Source organism: Poecilia formosa, unplaced genomic scaffold (genome assembly GCF_000485575.1).
Source record: "Poecilia formosa unplaced genomic scaffold, Poecilia_formosa-5.1.2 Scaffold71, whole genome shotgun sequence".
Taxonomy (NCBI): Eukaryota; Metazoa; Chordata; class Actinopteri; order Cyprinodontiformes; family Poeciliidae; genus Poecilia; species Poecilia formosa.
This window is the reverse complement of record NW_006800010.1, coordinates 1572250-1592020: the sequence shown is the minus strand read 5'-3', so window position 1 is coordinate 1592020 and position 19771 is coordinate 1572250. Positions and strand designations below refer to the sequence as shown.

The window sequence follows — 19771 nt, the reverse complement described above, 5'->3', positions numbered from 1 at the left end:
AAAAAAATCATAAATATGTATGTTTAAAGCCATTTCCAAGGTTCATTCACATGTATATACATACATGCATTTAACATGAGATCTGCTAATATAGCAGCACCAGAGAGCTGGCAGCATACCCTCTAGGTATAGAGCTAGAGGTGATGAAGAGAGCTCAATATGCTCTGAAAGCTTCCCAACACTCATCAAGGCTAGACGTTGAGACTCACCTCCTATAAAGAGAGGCTCCCTGTCCTGAGGGCCCTGAGGTGGCTGGTTCCTTAAGGGCTCCATGTGATGAGGCGGTCGCTGGGGTGGACCAAAATTACCCGGCATGTGCTGCTGGAAGTCTCCCAGACCCTAGGAAGAAAACCCCATGAAACTCATGAATCATTTCACCAATCTGGAAAATCAATAATCGAAAAACAACTCTAACTAATAAAGGGAATTTGTGGAGAATTAGACGGGGCAGGGAGAGTGTGAGAGTAATTGAAGTGCTGGGGTCTTTAAACAGATGTAAACATCAATATGCATGCCAATACCAAAGGAACCCTTCAGCATGAATTCCTGAGCAAACCTGCATTAATATTTCTTGGGGCTTTATTGATATAAATGAAGAGCCAGTGTCTAATAAGGAAAAGGTGTTTCAGGGGGGGGGATAGGTGGCCTCATCTTTGTTTCAACCACTTCGTCTGGTCGACAGCTTTCTACTCTAAACCCAATCAATTTAACCAAGAAAACCAGATAACTATTTAATCCCTCCTTGGAATTTGAATCCCCCCTCATAACTGTCTCCTTTATTCTTTAAACATCCATCTCTGTTGAAAAATTAACCTCCTATTCAACACGTGACACTTCCACAAATGGGCTGCTTGCCTCCTCTGAGCCTATTGTAAATTACTTAAGATGCTATCAAGGCCTAATCCATCTTTATTCCACTGCTCTATGGAGGTATTTAGAGAGAAGAGGTGTTAAAAAGCAAGGCCAGAGTCCCCAAAACTTGCTTAACATAAAGTTAATCAAAGGGGCTTACGAAGACAGGGGATCACAATGGGGGCACAATCATACTATTCTAAAAGGTCAGACAGACAGGTTTGCACAATGAGGACTCCGGTGTCCATATAATACCTCTCAAATACCACAGCTCATCCTCTCACTTCTAATCCTTGATAAAACAGTGTCTGGAAAGCTCAATATTTGAAGGAAGCTGGTGAAGCTCCAAGCTAAAAAGGTGTAATATAAGCAAATATATTAGAGGAGTCCAAATGTTAAAGCACCCAACTCATAATGAACATCTGATTTTTAACAAGATGGGTTTTTTTTTAAGAGAATTTATATTGATTTCTTAGAGTGAACAATAAAGTTGATTGATTGTTGAAGTATTTGAATTCTATGGCAATACGTATGCATTGCTATTTTTCCCCTTTCTAACTCAATTTTGTACCTGTAAAATAAATTTTTCATAGCCACTGACTTTAACTTTTGATTATTGGTTTGTTTGTTTTCGCCAAGAATTTCAATGAATTATGGCTATAAAAAGTTAATGCAAAAATGCTCAAATGTCATGTGTAATTTAATTGTATCTTATCATCTGAAAGCTTTGTCTTGCACTTGATTTCCATTTATTTTAATTCCAATCCATTTTTGGGCCAACCGTCTGTTAAAAAAAGAAATGAGGCAATTCATTGGAGTCATTTAATCAAATATTTGCAGCAGAATGTAGAAAATCACTTTAAATTGGTACAAGTCCTGCAATGAACTGACAATTCAGATGAAATAAAAATTGGGGAAAACAAGACAACAGATGGACAGGATGGATGGATCCTTCATTTTTTTTGTTTTCCCAAACAGAGAAACTGCATATTTACAGTAAATCTGTAAGAACTGTGAACTAATCCTATCCATATACTGAAGGTCTGTGCTCATCTCAAGCTTGGGTGATGTCAAAATGGCTTTGAAATTGGTACTTTTTTTGTGCTCACACACACAGAATAAAGGTTTCATAAATGTCACACTGCAGTTAATAACTAAAAGAGTCCCAGTCCCAGCAGATTTTGATTTAAAATAATTTTCATTCAACCAAAAGGTTTGTTGATATGAAAACAACAAAAGAGTGTCAATTAAGAAAATATATATCTGGATTCATATGCATTTTGGTATGTGGAAAATGTGATAGAATTTTTTCAGCAAGTAAAGAAAAAGCCTTTCCTGGCAATAACGCAATCAAACTATCATTATAAGTGCTGAGCAGCTTTTTGCACCTTTGGTGATAAACTCCAAAACTCCAAAGGCTTTCGGACATAGGCGCATCTTAAAATTGGGAGAAGGAGAGAATGAGACATGTGACTCATGTCACATGCCACCTATAAATGGCAATTACAGGGGATATGATGGCATCTTTGAGAGCAGGACTGATTAAGATGGGAGAAATTAAAAGTACAACTGATTCCAGTTTGATCCCAATGACTACCTACTGTGTGTAGGATACTGATTCCAAAACTCCACATTACCTCGCAATAGAAAAAAGTTTCAACTGTCCCTTTAAAATCCCACAAACAGTCTCAACCTATCGTTCTACAGTTCACAGTTCTAACATTATTAGAAGCAGTGTTGCACAGAAGTCCCGTTAACGTTTGTAGATGCTGACTGTATTTCAAACCGTAACTAATAAACAGCAGGGCAGCAAGAAGACGAACTGGCTAGCTTTGTTTTCTGGCTGAGCACAGACGCTGTTGTGACATTAATTCTTTTTCACACACCTCATTAGCAACTCCTTAAAGCCATCAGCATCAGTAGGCATCACCAAGAGACGTCCGTTCATAGATGGAAGTAAGCCAAGCTTCCCTATCCAGCAGATTACAATGTAGAATAAGGATTCCCAGAATGTAGAAGTTTTCAAAACTAAGCAAATAACTATCAAATAAACAGCATCCATTTTTTTTTCTTACAAAATGTTCTTTCAAGCATTTATTTTTTTTCCCCTCCATATGTTGATTTTTAAAATAAATTAATCATTTTATTGAATAATTTTAAAAAATCATCACAAGTTGGAGTTTCGAGGCTTAAAGATGTGTAGAAACAAATATTCCTAACAAGGGCTTTAATTGGTGTTAAGATTAATATTTCAAAACCTGTCTCCACCTCCAAAGATTTAATGCATTAATACTGGAGGCTATGACCCCCCATTAGTCCAGCCTTTAAACAATTAAATTTGATGGGATGATAATGTATGATAATCACGAGTAATCACATGTCCACTGATAAATGGAGAGTTGCCTGCTGGTGTGTCACCTGCATTTCAAATCATGTCCTTGGCAACGGTAGCCTAAATGTGATTGACAGCTGGGGAATCCAACATCGTGCTGTTTATCTCCCAACTTGTCTGAATCCTCTTCCCAATACATCTTCTGCTTTCTGATAAGCCCAAACTGATTTTTTTTTTAGCAAGTCTGCTGTCAACATCCAACATGATGTTAGACATATGGGAACAGGAGCAGCATCATTCTGACACAGAAGGTTGAGAAAGAGGTAAATAAAAATACAGCTTTTCATTAAGAGCGTCTCCAGAGAAACCAGAGGCTCATTTGTACATCCATATGAAGGCAATTGGATGTAGTCATTTTCTGATTGCTAATTTGCATAAATCCATATAAAATGCAATTTCCAGAAATATGTCAGTCAGCAGCAGCACCACCTGATGCCTGGGCATCATTATCTAAAAGGATGGCGCGACTTAGGGCACTTCGGCTCACTTTATGGCAAGCAGGCTTCTTCAATGCAATTATGACTTGAAAGATATTTCTGTCGCCTTTTGGGAGGGCTTCTTTGTGACTCAAATGGGAGACCCTTTCTTCCAGAAAAATCACTAATCTCAGATACAGTTGTATGCCAAATGTAAGAATATAAGATGGAGGGTGGGGGGAAGCCTCAGTCCACCACCATGTTTCACTAGCTCAGATATCATTGAGAGAACGTTTCTGCGTCTTTAGGACACAAACTTGCAGAGAGTGAATTTTTTACCAGGAGTATATCCCATATTCACAATACCATTATGTGCCAAGCTGGCTTGTCTGAGCTCCACACCATCCATGAAGAGCTGTTAAGTAATTCCCGTCACAGCAGAGCCCTGCCTCCAAAAGTTTTCAGCCTGGAGCTCCTATCATGCGTTTCCAGTCGCACACCCAGGCTCATATCGCTGTTTACGGATTTGCTTTAACAGTATTTGGTCAGTGCAGACGGTCTAATTGAAGTAATGATATTTCCTCTAACATAAAGGGACATCGACCGTGTGGCGAGTGAAAGAAAGTGAAGCAAATGGAAGGTGGAGGAGCAGCTGCTACTCACAGGAAACCTCTGAGGACCCACAGCAGGTCTGGACTGGCTCTGAGCAGGAGGCATCAAGGGCACTGCAATGAGAAGAGAGGGGCAGAAATGGGGAGCAAAGGGTGGGGGAGGGGCGGAAAACAAGGAAAATGAGAGGCAGTAGGCAGAGAGACGGGATGATTGCAGAGAGGAGGAGATATCTCTATGCTAAGGTCTCTTAGGCATAAATGCTACAATGCTACATTTCCATATATTTTAGTTTTTTTATTTAATTTAATTTAATTTTTTTTTTACGTTGATAGGTATGGAGCAGGGAGGTCATGGCAATAATATTAGAACAATTTACAAAAAAAGTAAAGAAGGCATTTGCAGTTTCATAACATTTGGCATCAAATAATTCAATTTTGATGCAACTACGTTTCTAATAACAAAAAAAGGGTCCAGAGACAGTATATTAATAACTCATTCAGAGATTTTCCACTTAATTGTGTGTAAATAAATACTACATATGCAAAAATGAATGACACGACAGTAACATCATTCATATGTCATACAGTCTTTTAAGGGTTTTTCCAATATTTCATTTCAATCTTCTGTATTTTTAAGACTCAGTTTTCAAGATTATTTTTTTTTATATTTTTGATTTTTAATTTAAAAACATTCAACATCTGAAAATTAACATCCTAAATCTTGACTGATTTATCACACACTAAATACTTTGAAGCCTAGTTTGTGATCTCTGATACATTTCTTATATTTGCAAAAATTAAAAGAAATAGATTAATTTAACACCCAGTTAGAAACCACCATTCCAGAACAAAACCCCATGGTGTAGCGATGGACTTGAGACTCAGTATACTTTCATCCGAACCGCTCAACAGTAGCTCTCGCTCAATGCTCAGGGTCTTTGTCCTGCTAGGAGTTGATTACACTCCAGTCTCAAGTCTTTTGGAAACTCTAACAGGCTTTCTTCCAGGATTGTTCCACATTTTGCTTCAGCCACCTTCCCACTGACTCTGATCAGCTTCCCTGCTCCTCATGAAGACAGGTGTCCCCACTTTATTCTGCTATTAGCATGGTTTCAGGATGGAGATACTGCATTAGGGGTTACATGTAAGTTTCGTTTTCTGCCACACAAAATGTTCTGCAAGTGGCCCAATAGTTTAATTTCTGTCTCATCTGACTAAAATGTATTTTGTTTATGGTTTTTCCCCAGACAGCTTGTGACAAAATGCAAACATGGCTTACTATGGCTTTATTTTTTATACTCCTAAGAACCTGAATACATGGAGCGCAGAATTGCTGGAATAATTAATAATATTGTACCTCCTTGTTTGTTTTTTGTCACCAATAAAAAAAAATAACAACTCAAGTAATTAAATATAAGAAACTAAGACAACTCGCATCAAAATAAAAAGTCATTATTGAGACACGCTGGTACTGATGGGATAACCTACTTTGTACAGAGGACTGTGCAGGTCCTCTGAAGTGGGGGTTAATGTGGATGTTTTTGGGTTGAGCGGGCTGTTGCTGGTGATGCTGAGGGAAACTAGGCGGCGGGGAACTCATCATTCGAGGTGGGGGTTGTTCCAGCTGGGGTCGTAGCGGTGGGGAGCGATGAGCCAGGTGAGAGGGGAGCAGCGGCTGAAGAGCCTGCTGGGGAATGGGGCGTCCGTGCTCCTGGAAGGGAAGTGGTCCTCTTGGACGCGAAGGGTGGTGCTGATGGGACTGCAGATGCTGCTGATGCGGGGAAGGCATTCGAGAGGACGGCTGTTAATTGGAAAACGTAAGAAAACGAGACAAGCTGTCAAAACACGGGTCTTCCCATTAAGAATGACACCATTTCATTTGCAACATGAGGTGTAACTGTTAAACAGAATCTTAATTTAAGGAGTATTCATATCCTAGTGGATGCTTTCCAAGTGAGCTACAGTGAACATGATTCACAAACAAACATCTGTACCTGCAAAAATATACTAACCAACTGATAAATGCTGGGGGGGGATCAAACGGTACAGCTCAGTGGCGTTTCAAATTGATCTTTGATAATTGGTCAAGCAAACAAACAAACATGCCACTGACCACATTAGTCAAATGGTAAAAACCTGACAATTACAGTATGTCGCAAAAAGCACGACCTCATTAACTGCAGACAACAAAATGTTTGTGGTGTTGACATGTCATCCATGTGCCATTAATGTTTCATTCCCTGTGTTGGTGTTGTGTGTGGAATTTTACAGCTTATTATCATTAATTAATATAACCTAAAAAAAAATGCAGTGCTGGAGTTTAAATGCAGCCTTGAGAACTACTTTAACCTTAGGGGTTCTCTTTAGCTCAGTTTGTTTTGTTACCTGTAGCCTTGAGCTAAAGTTTGAAGAACCGCCACAGATCTATACGGCTTTTGTTTAAAAATTTATTTAAAATATATTCATTTCAGTTTGGTTTATGTGTACTACTTACACGAGGCATCGTTGCAGCATATTAAGTAGCTCGGGTTACAACAAAAAGCCTGATATCAACAGTTCAGATTTTTCTTTCAGTTTGTGTATCACCCTGAATACGTACAAGAGAAAAATCAGGCGAGTTATTTATAGAAAATACAACTCTTGGAGAAGCTATTTTCCACAAGTAGCCACTAATAAGTGAAACTAAAATTAGAAAAACATCGAACTGGAGATATGCTCTGAAGATCAGAAACTGTTCATATATTTGAACTTGTCAAGCTGTATGTTGTCGCTGGAAAGACAGACGTCAAAACAAGATCTATCAAATAAAAACATAGTAGCGTGACGCATCATGGGCAGAGTCAAATGAAAACATTTTTTTTTCATGCTGTTATGTTGAAGTATAAACATTAAGAGTATTTAGTGTCAAAGTTTGATTTGGTGTTATTACCACATGGTACAACCATGTTTTTGGTTGTACCCATATTACATGTTGGTATAGATATAAAATTTGGTTTATCGGAAAACTTTCAAACAAAAAATCATGTCTCGTTACATTACTGCTAAAGTATCGATGTTATTATTCAAAATAGAGTATAATTTCTCAGTACGTCAATATTGATTTACACTCTGATAATTTGGAGGTTAGAGTTGTCAAAATAGAAAATATTTGATATTATTTAAATGTATTAAGCCTGCATTTGAGCTAAACTGATTTTATGAAAAATAGTCACAAATGTCACGAGTTCATAGCATAAAAAGGAAATAATACACATTACATCCAGGTAATATAAAATGACCACAAAAGAGGCTTGCACTCACAGATCAAAGTGCAAAACTGTGCTTTATAGAAAAGACTGACTTAAGAAGATTGAACTGAAAAGAAGATGCCACGCTGTTCATTTTGAAAACCATGTATTATTTTCAATCCACTTGAAAACTATACCCTAACTGTGTTTTGGTCTGTCACAATAAATTCGTATATAATACGTAACTTATTGTAAATGAGAAACACTTTCCACTATGCACTTCAAAAAATCCAAATGGACCCAAATGGAATTTGGGCAGAAAAGTTCACCGGTTTACCTGTATGCACATGTTTCCCATCAGGGGCAGCGTTTGGTCATGCATTTTTCTTCTTTGTCCTCCTCTAAAATCTGCCATTCCAAAGCCAGAGAAACCTCCTCTTCCTCTGCCTCCTCGCCCCCCTCCTCCCATTCCTGCTCCTCTGCCTCGGCCTCCTTGACGGTTTTGTCTCTTCTGCCGCTCCTGCACCTCAAACTCCATCAAGTCTTTCTTGGCCTTGTCTGAAAGCTCTGGAGACACAAGGAAACATAATATTGATGCCTCTCAGGGAGCAAGGTATAAATTAGCCACAAAAATAATCAAGAAAACAGAAAAAAGCATACCTAGAGTTTCAGGGATGTGCCGTTTTTTACTGCCAGAATCCGCCAGGCGCACAACAGCGCCATCCTTCCTCTCAGATTTAAACCGTATTCTGCCGGATTCTGCACCTTCTTCGTCCTCTTCATCAGATTCCTCCTGTGTTTCGTCCTCGAGAAGAGTCTTATTCCCACCCTGGAGACAGTGCCCAGCATTAAAATCACAAGTACCATGGCGGTGTGTGGTGTAGAGGTTGCGCAGTTGCAGCCGTTCAGGATTCGATTCCTGAATCTGGGACTTATGCTGCATTGTCTTCCCCCCAAATCCCTCTCATTTACAATAATTTAAAGTGCTGTCTGCTGCAAATAAAAGCCAATAAAATAAAAAGAATCATATAAAACATTAAGTAAACCACTTAAAGGTTTCCAGCTACAAATACAGTAATTAATGTCACAGTTACTATTCTTTGGTCCATCCAAGTTTTTAGTGTAAAAAAAAACATTATCTTAAAAATTATAACGACTTTTACAGAAGAGAGTTGCATTTATCAAAAACAGGTAAATTTTATAGCAGAGGTCTTTAACTTGAAGCCCTGGGGCCTCAAGAGGCTGCCTAAGCCTGACAAAACACCTACTGAGAAAAAAATGTGCTAAAAATAATATAAAAACATCCACAGATGAACCAGTCAACTGTCAAAGGTCAAATACTAAAAATTGTTTGTGTTTTCCATGAACTGCATAATTTCAAAGAACTTGCAGCATTTTTGGTCTATAAAAACATCACCATAAAAACAAAGAAAGGTTAAGGAAATGTTTTGCTGCAATATCTCCTTTGACTTTCCACAACAGAATGACACCAATATTACTGGTAAAACTGAACAAATAATAATAATAAAAAAAAGATTAAGTTGTAGTTTCAAAATTTATACCATTAAGTCTGTTTTATTTTGCAGGAATGTGGGCAAAAAGCAGCCCTGTAGATTAGAAAAGTAGTTCATTTCTGACTTGGTACATTCCCCTTTTGATTATTTTCTTTTATCTCTAATAGGTACAATAAAAATGTTATTTACATACCCATTTGTTAAAATTTGTTAAAAAGAAATACAAATGAGAAGTCTGTGTTATGTAGTTTTAGATTTAATCACAAATCAATTCACTCAGTCCAGACCCACCTCCTCTGTCTCATAGACTGGAGGTTCCTCTGTAGCGTCTTCTTCTTGCTGCTCTCCTCTTCTTCCCTCCTCAGCGTTTTCCTCCTGAGTCGTTTCTGCTTCATTGCCATTGGATCTTTGAAATTCCTCATTCTTAAAGGTAAATACACAAAGTAAGTGTCAGTTCTCTGATATTTACTGACAATGTACCACTGTATTTTAGAAATTCTTGGTAAATAAATCCTATTTTTGTTAGAAACCAAACTAGCAAGCAGCATCTCGACAAATGAATAGAAGCAAGAGGTGAGTGAATTAAGAAAAATACAGGTTTGTTGAATTAATGTAGGATTTGCATTTTAGATATATACAATTTTTACATCAACAGATACAAAAAAAAAAACAAAAAACAAAAAAAAAAAACACAAAAAAAACAAAACAAAAGAGAATGGAGACCAAAATGTTATGGTGAGGATTTGGAAGGCACCAGGGAGCCCCACCCCTTTCCAAAGGCAAATTACCATAACAGTGGGAGCAAGGCTTCATTACTATTCCTGACAGCATTTGAAATTCAATGAGATGTAAATGTTTGACATGATATACAGAAATGCAGGCACAGATAAAAACACTCCTCCCTGCTTCAGTGATGGTGAAAATATCATTGACTGACTCCTCACAAATCACTCTGTTACTGGCTGAACTGTAAGTTCACGACTGCGTAGCGAAGGAAGCACAACATTCCAGGATGACAAATCAGTTTTTCTCTCTTTTTATCTTCATAACTCTTTCATTTGGCTTCCGATTCGTTGCAATTTATTATTATAAATTCAAAATAAACAAGTCTACCGCAGAGGCAAAAAAATCTACAAGTCATCCACTTACTAACAGAGTTAGTAAAGCGATTCAGAATAACAAGCATTAGCTGGTAAATAAGGTCAGACTGCAGGTCACACAACAGTGTTTCTCTGTTGTACCCCATTAACCTCCCAACTGGAACGTACATAAATGCAAAACATAAAAACAAACTTGCAGAGAAGCAAACAAATGGAGTGACTCTCCCAAGAGAAGAGGACATCTTAATCATTTGAACCATTCCACGTAATCCTCAATGAAACCAGGGTGAGCAAAGAGTCAAGGTCAACCAGTTTAGTGACTCTGTAAACAGCAAATACGCATCTATACCCACACATCCCCCTAGATTGAAAAGAGACGGCCACTTTGGCTAAGAAGGTCGACATCTTATCTTTGTTTTGAAAGGGGAGGTGGGCGAATATATCTCTGTCAGGTGCCAAACACAATCACAACACGGTAAATGGAGCATAACAGACATTTGCACATGGATCCGGCCTTATCTTTGATCCTCTTAGTCTGGCTAAAGAGGAAAGGGAAACGAATAAAAGAGAAACTAACATCAATCATTAGAAAACTGTATGGAGTGTCCTTAGGAAGGTCAATAATCTTTTCACCTGTGTGAGACTTTATCAGATCCAGTGTAAAAGCCAGAAGTGGGGCGGGGGGAGCCTCCCACATTAACCTCTGGCGATTGGCAGCACATCTCCCTGACACAAAGAGGCTTCTCGCTGCTCTAAAGATACACGGTCCAAGGTCACAATGGCCGCGGGATTCGAAGGCGACAGCGGCCAAACAAGCCGTCAAGTAAACTTTGTCAGCAAGATGGAGAATTTGCTGGCAGGAGGTGATAATGATTTTAATCGTCCTCTGCCCAAAAACACGCCACCAGATGTCTCCGTCTCCTGAATAGATTTTTTTTTTTTCATCCTGACTTCTCCCAAGACGAGACATTATCTCCGGGACACAATAGAGGTGGGGAGAAAATGTGAGTGGGAGAACGTGTGGGTGCAATTGTGTGCGAATCTTTACACAGCGGCAATAAGCAAATGTGAAAACTCACTTGAAATTCACCATCTAATGTCTCGTTGATGTCGATGTCTAGCACTTCATACTGGTAACCATCGTCACCCTCGGCTGGCTCTCCGCCGTAATCAATTTGGTTCCCAGACATCTCTGTGTTGTCCTCCTGGTTGTAGGATCCTGCGTACGCCTCTTCCTCTTGGCGGAACTCCTCCTCCTCCTCTTCGCAGCCCTCTGCACCCAGGTTCACGACATCATCTGTGTAGTCTGCTTCCTGCAAGTTGCCCTGCTGGTCATAGGAAGCTCCCATGCTGTATGAAGCATGTTGACCACTGAGAGAGAAAAAACAACATTTGAGCTGCTGGGACTCATTGTGATAGTTAATCACCTCAACAAAAGCTAAATTATTAAACGTGACGACACGATTGTTGAAATAGTTGTCAACTAATTTAGTAATGGAGTAATTGTTGGCTGAAGTATACAGGCTCAGTAAAATGTCATTTGCTGAAAGAACAAGTGATGTTAAGTCAAGCAGAAAAGGTTGAGCTTTTCATATGTTTTCAGAATTATTATTTTTAGCTGCAGATGCATCCTTTGACACAAACGGTCAAGCGTACTCCAAAGGACTGCTATGTTATTGTATTTCAGGTCATAAGATGTTTATTTTCTTATTTAAAAAAGAAATTGAACTATTTGTTTATTTGCCTCTTCCAGTATTTTATAAAAAGCTTAAGTGACTAAATGAAAAATTAGCAGAATGTGACCATTTTTTATTCAAATAATAATTGAATAATCAATTAATGGTGATTTACATTTCTCTTCTTTGAATTTGTCCTTCATGTCAATGCAGGCTGCCAATCAGCTGAACGTTTTGTAAAGTGTGGAAAACATCATCATACTGTAGACTAAGCGCCAAAGCACCTTTGTCTAGCTAATTTAAAATATAAAATAACACTTTTTAAAGAAGATATAAACTGGTGAATAAAGTTAATACATTACATGGAAACATAATCTAATATTTAATTTTAGTAAAAGGTTTAAAGCAAAACATTACTCAGAGCTACAGTCATGACTGAAAAAGTTATAAGGGTGACACCGTATATATCTTTGAAGAATCTGCAGTGAGATTCCTCTACCTATATTCTTTGATGAAGAACAAACACAAAATGTGAAATAAACTGAAGAAATAAACTATATAAAATTTTTTTGAATATCTTGAGGGAAATCAGCTGCTTTAATTAGTTGCTACATTGACAAAAATGCCAATTAGATTGATAAAAAAAAGGCAAAAGAGGCAGGGCTAATGTGTTAGAGAAACAGAAGCAAACACTGATGCTAAATCTGAGCTTAAAAAATGATCTGGAAACATTATTTTATGGAAATGTACCTCGTGTTTAGGTCGTCATCGTCACTTTGAAGAAGGTCGTCATTTAGCTCTTCATCTGACATTTCTGAAGGATTCTAAAACAAAGTTTAAAAAAAACATCATTCTAATGTGACATTTTCAGCCCATGTTAAAACTGTTCCGCCTATGCCTCTTATAGGAGTGTGTGTGTTTGTTAAAGGCGTGGGGGCAGGTCACCTCCAACCCCTGAGGATGCTTTATTCCCATGTGGTGAAGGCAATCTGGGCAGGTCAACACTGGCCTTTTTTGTCCACTACATTTCCTCCTGTTTCACATCAACAGCTCCCCCTGCGGAGGAGCCACCTGCTACATGTCCAATCCTCACAACTATTCTCAAGGGTTTCAACAGTAATATTGCCTAATGTTTTGGACGTCATATTCCTGTCGTAAGCACAAAATCCGCTTCAAACTCAATTGTTTTGCTGCTGCAAAATGAAACAATAACTGACTCCCAAACATTTTTGTTTACGCTTACCTTTTTAGCAGACAGCCAGTCTTCCTCCAACAAATCCTCTTCCAAATCACTGGACAATATAAAATTAGAGCAGTGTCAAATAAACATATAAATAGATGGATAATGCAGATAGAATTAAGCCTGTCTCGTCTTTTTTAATACAGAGCATTAGTCATTATTTAGTATCTTGAAGATTCATGTCATCTTGCAGCCCCAAATGTTACTACATGCAGGGCTTAAAGTAAAAAAAAATCCTGAGCCTGAAACTTATAGTGGTGGTAGAAATTAACTACACCGTTGCTACTGCCACAGTTTAATAAAAAGTGTCTTTGAAAAGTGCAAAGAATTGCTTCTAACAATACAATTAAGCTAAACACTCAAACTTAAATAAGACTTCAGTACATTTCAACTCAAAACAAAATGTAACAAATGTAACAAAATGTGCCCTAAAGGTTTGCCTTACAGGCAAAATTCCCTCAACATTAAATAAGAGTCCTTTCAGTTAATGTTTTTGCAAGTAATTTAGAACATGAAACATTACCAACTAAATCAGTGTTTCTCAACCTTTTTCGGGCCAGCGCGCCCTATCCCATATCCAGGTCCCTCAACAAATCCATGGCACTTCAACAATATTATTTTACCTTTAATCTGGAAATAGTGTGCGTTTATTCTTGCCATACAGTCCTCTGTATTAATTATTGCTTGAAAGGTCTTGCCATGCCAGTTTATTCCTCTGTATTTACTTTAGTTTCTTAGTTTATTCTTGGATTTTGTTCTTCATTCATTTCCATTTAGTTCCCTTTGATTAGTATTATCCTCTCTTGGCTTATTGCTATGTCCACTTTAGTTTCTTTCCTGTTGCTAGATTTATTTTATCATTTATTGACGCTCACCATCAGTAATCTTCACTCATCACCTGCTGCGCAGCCTAATCGTCATGTGTTTCACATCGTGTTGATTTTTCACTGTTCAGCGTCAGATTCTCTGTTTTTATGCCATAATTAACATCTAGTTCGTCGCTCCGTTTTATGTCCCGCTTCTCCAGTTTCAGAGTTTTGCACAATGTGCGCGTCGTTTTTTTTGTTTGTTTTTGTTTTTTAATCCCCTGTGGTGCGCAGCATTCGGGAAATGTATCGATCGGGAAAAGGCAGACTGACATAAACTTTTTAAAACAGCGGAAACAATTTTGGTATTCTGATTATTGAAATTTAAAAGTGCTGTGGTACCGTTGTTCTGTCACACCCGTTTCATACTGGACCACTTACAGCTCCGGTGATAACGCGATAAAATGAACACTCTCTATTGTGGTATCACCATGGAGGGAATTCTTTATTTAAATGGGTTAATTTTTTTAGAGGGATACAAAGTGAGGGTATCGTGATTTTAGTAATTACATGTTTATAAGAGCAATTTTCTGTTGTCCTTCCATGGAAGCGGGCAGCATCCAGACGGACAATAAAACACTTTTTAATATAAGTTGCTGCTTTGACATGATCACAGAACTGCCAAAACATATTTACAAAAATCCTCAATAAAACATAAAATATTAGAAAATCAGACACCAGACAAAGTTAATCACAGCAACGTCATCAGCCGGTGTAACGCTGAACTGATGCGGTGAAGCTACCAGTAGCAGAAGCTAATAAATACTTAAGAGAAGAAGCAGAGCTGCCATCGATACAGTTGCAGCCAGGCATGATTTAATGTTACACAATACAGTTTTAGGAAGTTGCTCAAAGTCTAAACTGGTATTATTGTGATTGTAAGGTGTAAAGTTTACCTTCGACCAAACGCCCCCCCCAAAGGAATCCCAGCGCCCCCCTTTTGTAAAAATTTCCGCCAGCTTCCCGTCTTGTCCCCTTTCCTCTTGCCATGCCCAGCGCCATTTGTTTTTAATTCCTTTCTCAAGTAAACGTGTTTCTTTACCGGGTGAGACAAACTCCATCTTCTTTCATATCGCATTTGATTTAACCGCCGAACCGAGCGCATGCGCTTCTTTTCTACAAACCGTTTTACAGTCATTGGTCAAGAACACGGGAGCTAGAATTCTGACTGGCAGACATCTTTGTCTATTATCTACAGTTTAGTTGAGGCGGGCCGTTTGGTCCAATGCTCGCTTTGCCTGAAAAGCCGGAAATCTCTTTAAGCTCTGTACATGAGGATAGCGGTGTAAAAACAATTGCCCTTAAACAATTTCTATGTTGGAATTTTCAGTTGTTTCATACTAAATAGGTAAGTGACTTTTAGATATTTGGAAGGATACAAAAACAATGACTTGACAGCCGGATTTTCAGATAAACTGAAGCTTAAAGGTGAAAATTTTAATAGACAGTTTTTACTGTACCTAAAAACATATTGTCAATCTGGTTGTCAATCTGCAAGACTATATTTTATTCATAAAAAATACAATGTTTTACATGACCTTTTACATTAACCTTCCAGGAAGTTGAGCCTTTTTACTCTATTGAGCTATTAGCAAATGACATAATACCTTTATTTTTATAAATTAGCATTGGGCAACATTTCTTTTTAACATTGCTAAGCATTCCCCTCAAAAAATGAATAAATTTAACACAGATCTTTAATGTTTCATAGCTATACATATAACAGGTATGTATATTTTGAGGGCGTTCTAACATACTTTTAACATTAACTTCTTAGATTAACAGCACACTTTTAAGTTTCTGTTTGACTAAACAATAAGATCAATGCTTTATGTAGCTGTGCCTTGGTAAATGCAGCAAACAAGCTCAAGCATCACCATAGCAGAGGGATTGTTTACGTCTATGAATCGTAATCACTGGAGTCCCTCTACTAAACGCAGGGCACTGCTGCAGAAAAATCAACTGCTATAAAGCAGAAATGGTAGATATATAACATTTAACAGCAAGTATGCTTGCAACACAAAACAAGTTTAATGATTGAAGGCTCATATTTGCAGCATATTTCAATGGTAATATTCAAAGTCTCATATATTTTAAGACTGTTTTGGATCCCAATAAAGTCACAGGTATGAAAGGAAGATCATTTTGATGTGAGGTTTTACCTCTCCAGAGCATCTTCTCCACCTCTTCTTCTGCGGGAACGCTCGGCACCAGGTTTGTCATACTCATCAAAGTCAAAGTCTGCAACAGAGAAACAGTTTCTAAATATACTACCAATTGCAGTTCTGCAGTAAAACATATCATCTTTAATACCAGTTTAGATATTTAATTGTTTTTGGATAACAATAGTATTTTCTCATTTAATAATTCAAGTGAGCTAGGAACAAAAAGGGACAAGATTTTATGTGAAAGCTTCAATGAATAAATTAACAAATCAGCAACAGCACATAAAACGCTTCATCTGCAAGCAATCTTGCATAGACATAAAATTACTAGCAATGAATTAAAACAAAATACAGTTACATGATTATTGTCAAGCACTGCAACTTAAGATATTGTCTATTAATACTCAATATCTAATAATAGTAGAGTTCAGCAACTCCAATCTTTGTCAACACTAACACTGATAATATTATCCTGATAACGGAAACTTCAAGAAACAATCTAACTTTTGATGTTAACTTAACATTTACGAACATGGCCATAATAACTGAACCGCTGGAGGCACAAGGCATAACGAAGAGCTACAAAGTTGAGGGCCAGATATTAGAAATCCAAAGCAAGATTGGCCATTCTTTCTTCACAGCAACTGGTCCAGGAGGATTTTTGTGCTATGTGATGAAATTTCTACCCTGTGAATAACATTTACAAGTGCAGAAGTGTTCTTAGCTAATGTGTTTTTAGCTACTTAATACCAAACTTTAATTAGCTTACACTTCTGTGTATGAGCACCCTTGAAGCAGCTTTTAATATATGCCCTAAAGACATTTAGAAAAGAGAGGAAAGAGAAATGAGAGAGGAAACTTAAAAAAATAGGTTAATGAGATGGGGACAAGTTTCACCACAGTACTTCAGCACGTATCCTAAATGTACTTTAAGTTTAACTTTTTAGATTAGTTCAAGACTTTATTTAATTCTCTGTCTGAATCATGAAAAGTTGCTCACTGATGTTGATGGAGAATACTTTTTAGGTTCAACCATGAAGTTTTTAAAAACTGCAACTATGGCAAGGAGTCACATGCAGGTTGACTTAGCATTGGTACATCTGAGTATTACAGACATACCAACGCTATAGCAAACACATACCAGTTTACTGAGAACAAAACTTGACAACATTCTTTTTTTTGATTCTAGGTGTGGAACTTACAGCGCATACATTTTTCAATTTGTAACATAAAAATCTAAAAAATTAGAAAACAACAGCACAAAAAAAGAGGTCAGAATACTGCAAGTAGCATAACTGTGCATCTGGGATCACTTAAAAATAATAAAAACAAAATGTTTCAAAGCTACAAACCTCAATGAATAAGAAGAATGCAGACTCTGTTACGTCAGACTTTAGCCTTATTTAAAAACTCAAAACTAAAATGTAGAATGGGAACACCAACAACTGGGTGCACCCTTAATACATGCATAAAGATTTCCAGGTTTATAAATATATTCAGAATCTGAATGCATATACTTTTTAAAAAAAATAGCATCTGTAAAAGATTCCTTCCCTACATGAGTTGAGTTCTTGTTCTAAAAGCATAATACAATTTGAAAAACATAAATTAAAATACCATAAACATTATTCATTCACTAAATAGGCGGGACCGGCACAGAAATATATCCTTTCCAAATTCTGAGACTATTCTCTAGTATTTACTGATGATTGGGAATGTGTTCTTGCGTTATTATGCCATTATCATTATTTTACTTGAAAATGTTCTCAAAACGACAATATTATTATTTATCACAATAACTTCTGAGACAATTTATAATCAAGCAAAAGTTGTTATTGTGACAAGCCTTTTTATGAATGTATCTCATTGTTTATTTTAAATGTCACATGCTGTTTTTATTTTAATTATGTAAAGCACTTTGAAATGCCTTGCTGCTGAAATGTGCTATACAAATAAAATTTGATTGATTGATTGATTTAGATGTTGCTTCAACACTTCCACATGACATTATTTCCTAATGCAATCTATTTTAGGGTGCACCAGTTCCTCCTGAAGCAACCCCATACTTCGCAGATGGATTGGTGTTCTTAGGCTTACAAGCATCCGATTTTATCCTACAAGTGTAACATGGTCCTTACAACCAAACAGTTCCACTTTGGAATAATCAGCAATTTATTTTGGACATGTCTCTTAAATAAAGGTGTTTGTCCCTGTGCTCATTCGCAAACTCAAATCTGACATTTTATGTTTCTTTCCTAAAATTTCAAAAAAGAAAGCAGTCTGTTCCAGGTGTTAAAATACATCCACAGGTCGGCCTCCAATTAACTCAGCTGTGTGCTGTGTGCAGAATTTTCCAAAATCATGGAAAATTTATTTAAAGAGACATTAATCATTCTGTATAAAAACTTCTAATTTTGAAGACATTAATAAGGTGTATTCTCGCTGTCATTATTGCGCATTTACTAAAAAGATAAAAAAAATATTTATTCTTTTATGCTGTACTACACCATTACCCTAAAATACAGATACTTACCAAAACAACCCTCAATCAAACAGTAATGAGATGGAAATAGTAATGGAAACAACACTGCGCATTCCTTGTAATAAAGTCAAATTTTACCACTCAGTAAGTTTTTTTTTTTTTGCCCTTAAGGTTTTTAAATATCAAGCTTAATACATAATTTAACTAATTCATTCATTTATTTAAAAATGGTGTATAATCTGTATACAATTATTAATGCATCTATATGTGCACAGTAATGTTATTTTGGGTGAGCTAAGAACTACACTGGTTTTAAATCTAACGTGCTTTGAGGCTTCTAATGCCCCCAATAATCTAAAACCAAGTAAACACAACAAGCCTCGAGTAAAAACACTCCGTAAATTGTCTCACAGATGGATGGTACCCTCTTGGACACGTTTTTAGTTCAACTTTACATACAAAATATAACATTGATTAAAAAGGTCTCAGCATGTTATATGTTCCATTGCACGTCAAATCAATGGTTGTAAAATAACATTGTGAAAGTAAAGCTAGCTGTCGTACGATATTAAAAGCGGGCTACACATTAAACGAAAACAGGCCAAATACATAACACCAAATAAATAACGGTAATGTAAATGTAAAACCACTAAACATCACGTTACTTTGGGGTTATATCAGCCATTCTAAAGTTGACAGATTTTTCTTGCAAGTTTGCACCAATTTAGATGCTAACTTGTGTGCTAGCTTGCGCGCTAGCTGGCGTGTAATTGTTTCGTTCTTATAGCCTCAACGTGATTGAAGTAGTTTATTAAATTGATTATTATCACGTTTACAAAATTAGCTGTGCTATGTTGTTATTGGCGTTGTTAACATTTTTTGATGTTTTACATTCCGTCGCTGGTCTACAACACGGCCTACAACCTTGGCTGCAGCCTCCTTAAAAGCTGCCATTAGCATTAGCTAGCCATGTTAGCTTACAGCCAATTTAGCATTTGTAGGACAAGAAAAAAAAATACTCACCCTGAGCGTCGGCTGCCATTGTGCAAAGCCCAACCGCTTAATGTTTACAGAAGCAGTGGGTGCATTTAATACTCAGAACGTCAACATTATGATAGCTAAAAAACGGAGTAGTGTGGAATAGCGTCTATACAGTAGCAGTCTCTCCCCACGACGACGGTACAAACATGGCAGAGACAGGTTTGCGGCGATGATGCATTGGGGGTGGAG

At 37.3% G+C, this 19771-nt stretch overlaps 1 protein-coding gene across 3 annotated transcripts in view; it reads right to left on the bottom strand.

Moving 5' to 3' along the window:
- The window catches only part of rbm33a (RNA binding motif protein 33a), a 36506-nt gene extending 16735 nt beyond the window's left edge, over positions 1-19771 (bottom strand). Inside the window, exons 1-11 of one of the 3 annotated variants that reach the window (XM_016673191.1) lie at positions 19565-19771; positions 16057-16135; positions 13032-13080; positions 12539-12612; positions 11192-11483; positions 9304-9435; positions 8159-8327; positions 7836-8065; positions 5760-6075; positions 4324-4385; positions 210-339 (exon numbers count right to left, since the gene is read on the bottom strand). In XM_016673191.1, coding sequence (XP_016528677.1) covers positions 210-339; positions 4324-4385; positions 5760-6075; positions 7836-8065; positions 8159-8327; positions 9304-9435; positions 11192-11483; positions 12539-12612; positions 13032-13080; positions 16057-16135; positions 19565-19583 — 1552 coding nt within the window. In that variant the 5' untranslated portion in view covers positions 19584-19771. The remainder of the gene's footprint in view (positions 1-209; positions 340-4323; positions 4386-5759; positions 6076-7835; positions 8066-8158; positions 8328-9303; positions 9436-11191; positions 11484-12538; positions 12613-13031; positions 13081-16056; positions 16136-19564) is intronic. The other 2 variants (XM_016673190.1, XM_007555622.2) reach the window with 2 other exon arrangements.